This window comes from Octodon degus, unplaced genomic scaffold (assembly GCF_000260255.1).
Source record: "Octodon degus isolate 3935 unplaced genomic scaffold, OctDeg1.0 scaffold00009, whole genome shotgun sequence".
Lineage (NCBI taxonomy): Eukaryota > Metazoa > Chordata > Mammalia > Rodentia > Octodontidae > Octodon > Octodon degus.
Window position 1 is genome coordinate 17,041,867 of NW_004524585.1, and position 1,344 is coordinate 17,043,210.

General features: G+C 67.6%; 1 protein-coding gene across 2 annotated transcripts in view; it reads left to right on the plus strand.

Annotated features, from left to right (window-relative positions):
* The first annotated feature begins 6 nt into the window (after window positions 1-6).
* Window positions 7-1,344, plus strand: part of Efna5 (ephrin A5) — a 280,960-nt gene continuing 279,622 nt past the window's right edge. For both annotated transcript variants that reach the window (XM_004625407.2, XM_004625408.2), the window contains exon 1: window positions 7-543. In XM_004625407.2, the coding sequence (XP_004625464.1) occupies window positions 419-543 (125 nt within the window). In that variant the 5' untranslated portion in view covers window positions 7-418. The remainder of the gene's footprint in view (window positions 544-1,344) is intronic.

The window sequence follows — 1,344 nt, forward strand, 5'->3', positions numbered from 1 at the left end:
CGCCCGCCCCGACCCGCGCTGCCGCCGCCCGGCCCCGCGCGCACCTCCCTCTCCCGGGGTGACCGGCCTGCAGCCGCCGCCCGAGACCCAGCTTGGCACCCCTTCCCCCGCCCTCGCCGCTGCCACCACACACGCACGCTACTCTCCATCTTGTGATTCCTTTTTCCTCCCGAGCCTTCCGGTGGGGGCACGAGTTGTCTTTCTCTTCCCCCTCCCCATTCCACCACCTTCTTTTCTTCTCCTTCTCTTGCCCCTCCCCAGCTCGGCGTGCGCCTCTTGGCTTTCTCGCCCCCCCTTCATTTTATTTATTCATATTTATTGGGCGCCCGCTCTCTCTCTGTTCCCTCCCTCCCTCCCTCCGGATCCCTGCTCTCTCCCCGGAGCGGCGCGTCGGGGGCTCCGCCGCTGGCCAGGCGTGATGTTGCACGTGGAGATGTTGACGCTGGTGTTTCTGGTGCTCTGGATGTGCGTGTTCAGCCAGGATCCGGGCTCCAAGGCCGTGGCCGACCGCTACGCTGTCTACTGGAACAGCAGCAACCCCAGGTAAGGCGCTGGGGGGCGGAGAGCTAGGGCTCCCTGGGCCTTCGGGCCCTGAGGCGGGAGCGGCAGCCGCGGGGAGCGCGCACCCCCGAGCCTGCTCTCCCGGACGCTGCCGGCGCGGAGACCAGCGAGAAGCGCTCTCCTCGCGCCCCTCTTTGTTAGCTACAGCGGGAAGGCCGGGGGCTCCGGGGAGTCCCCTGGGTTGCCTGTGCGGGGTGCGGGAGTCTCGGAAAAGGCGGGAGCCGGGGAGTTGGGACCTCTCCGCCGCCCAGCCCCGCCGCTCCCTGAGCGACAGCTCCATCCCGCGCGGGTTGGGGCGCGGGGAGCCCCGGGCTGCGACGCCCGCAGCTCGGACCTGGGCGCGAGTGCGCAGGGACTGCGGAGAAACCCGCCAAACAGCCCTAAAGTTTTCGTTTCTTTTTCTTTTTAAATTTTTTTCTTCTCTTTACCTAGTGCGCACAGAGAGAGCTTGGGCTAGGGGAAGTGAAGGGGGCTGGGAAGCGGAAGCTTTAGGTTTTTATTTTTCTCTTTAACGGCCAGGAAATCGTTCGGCCCGGAGTCGGTCTGGGCCCGGCGCGCTTGGCGCGGAGAGGATTCTCCCACCGTCCGTGCCGCCTCCTGCGTGGGCTCAGGGCGTAGAAAGTTTGATCGAATCCCGGCCTACGTCATGTGTGCGGAGGTAGCTGCCGGAGTCGGCCGATCCGGGCGGCGGGAGCCCTTCGCCCCGGCCTGGCGCGGCGCAGCCTGAGGGACGCGCGCGGATACCTGGCCGCGCGGTGCGGGCGCCTGCGGAGCCCGCGGGAG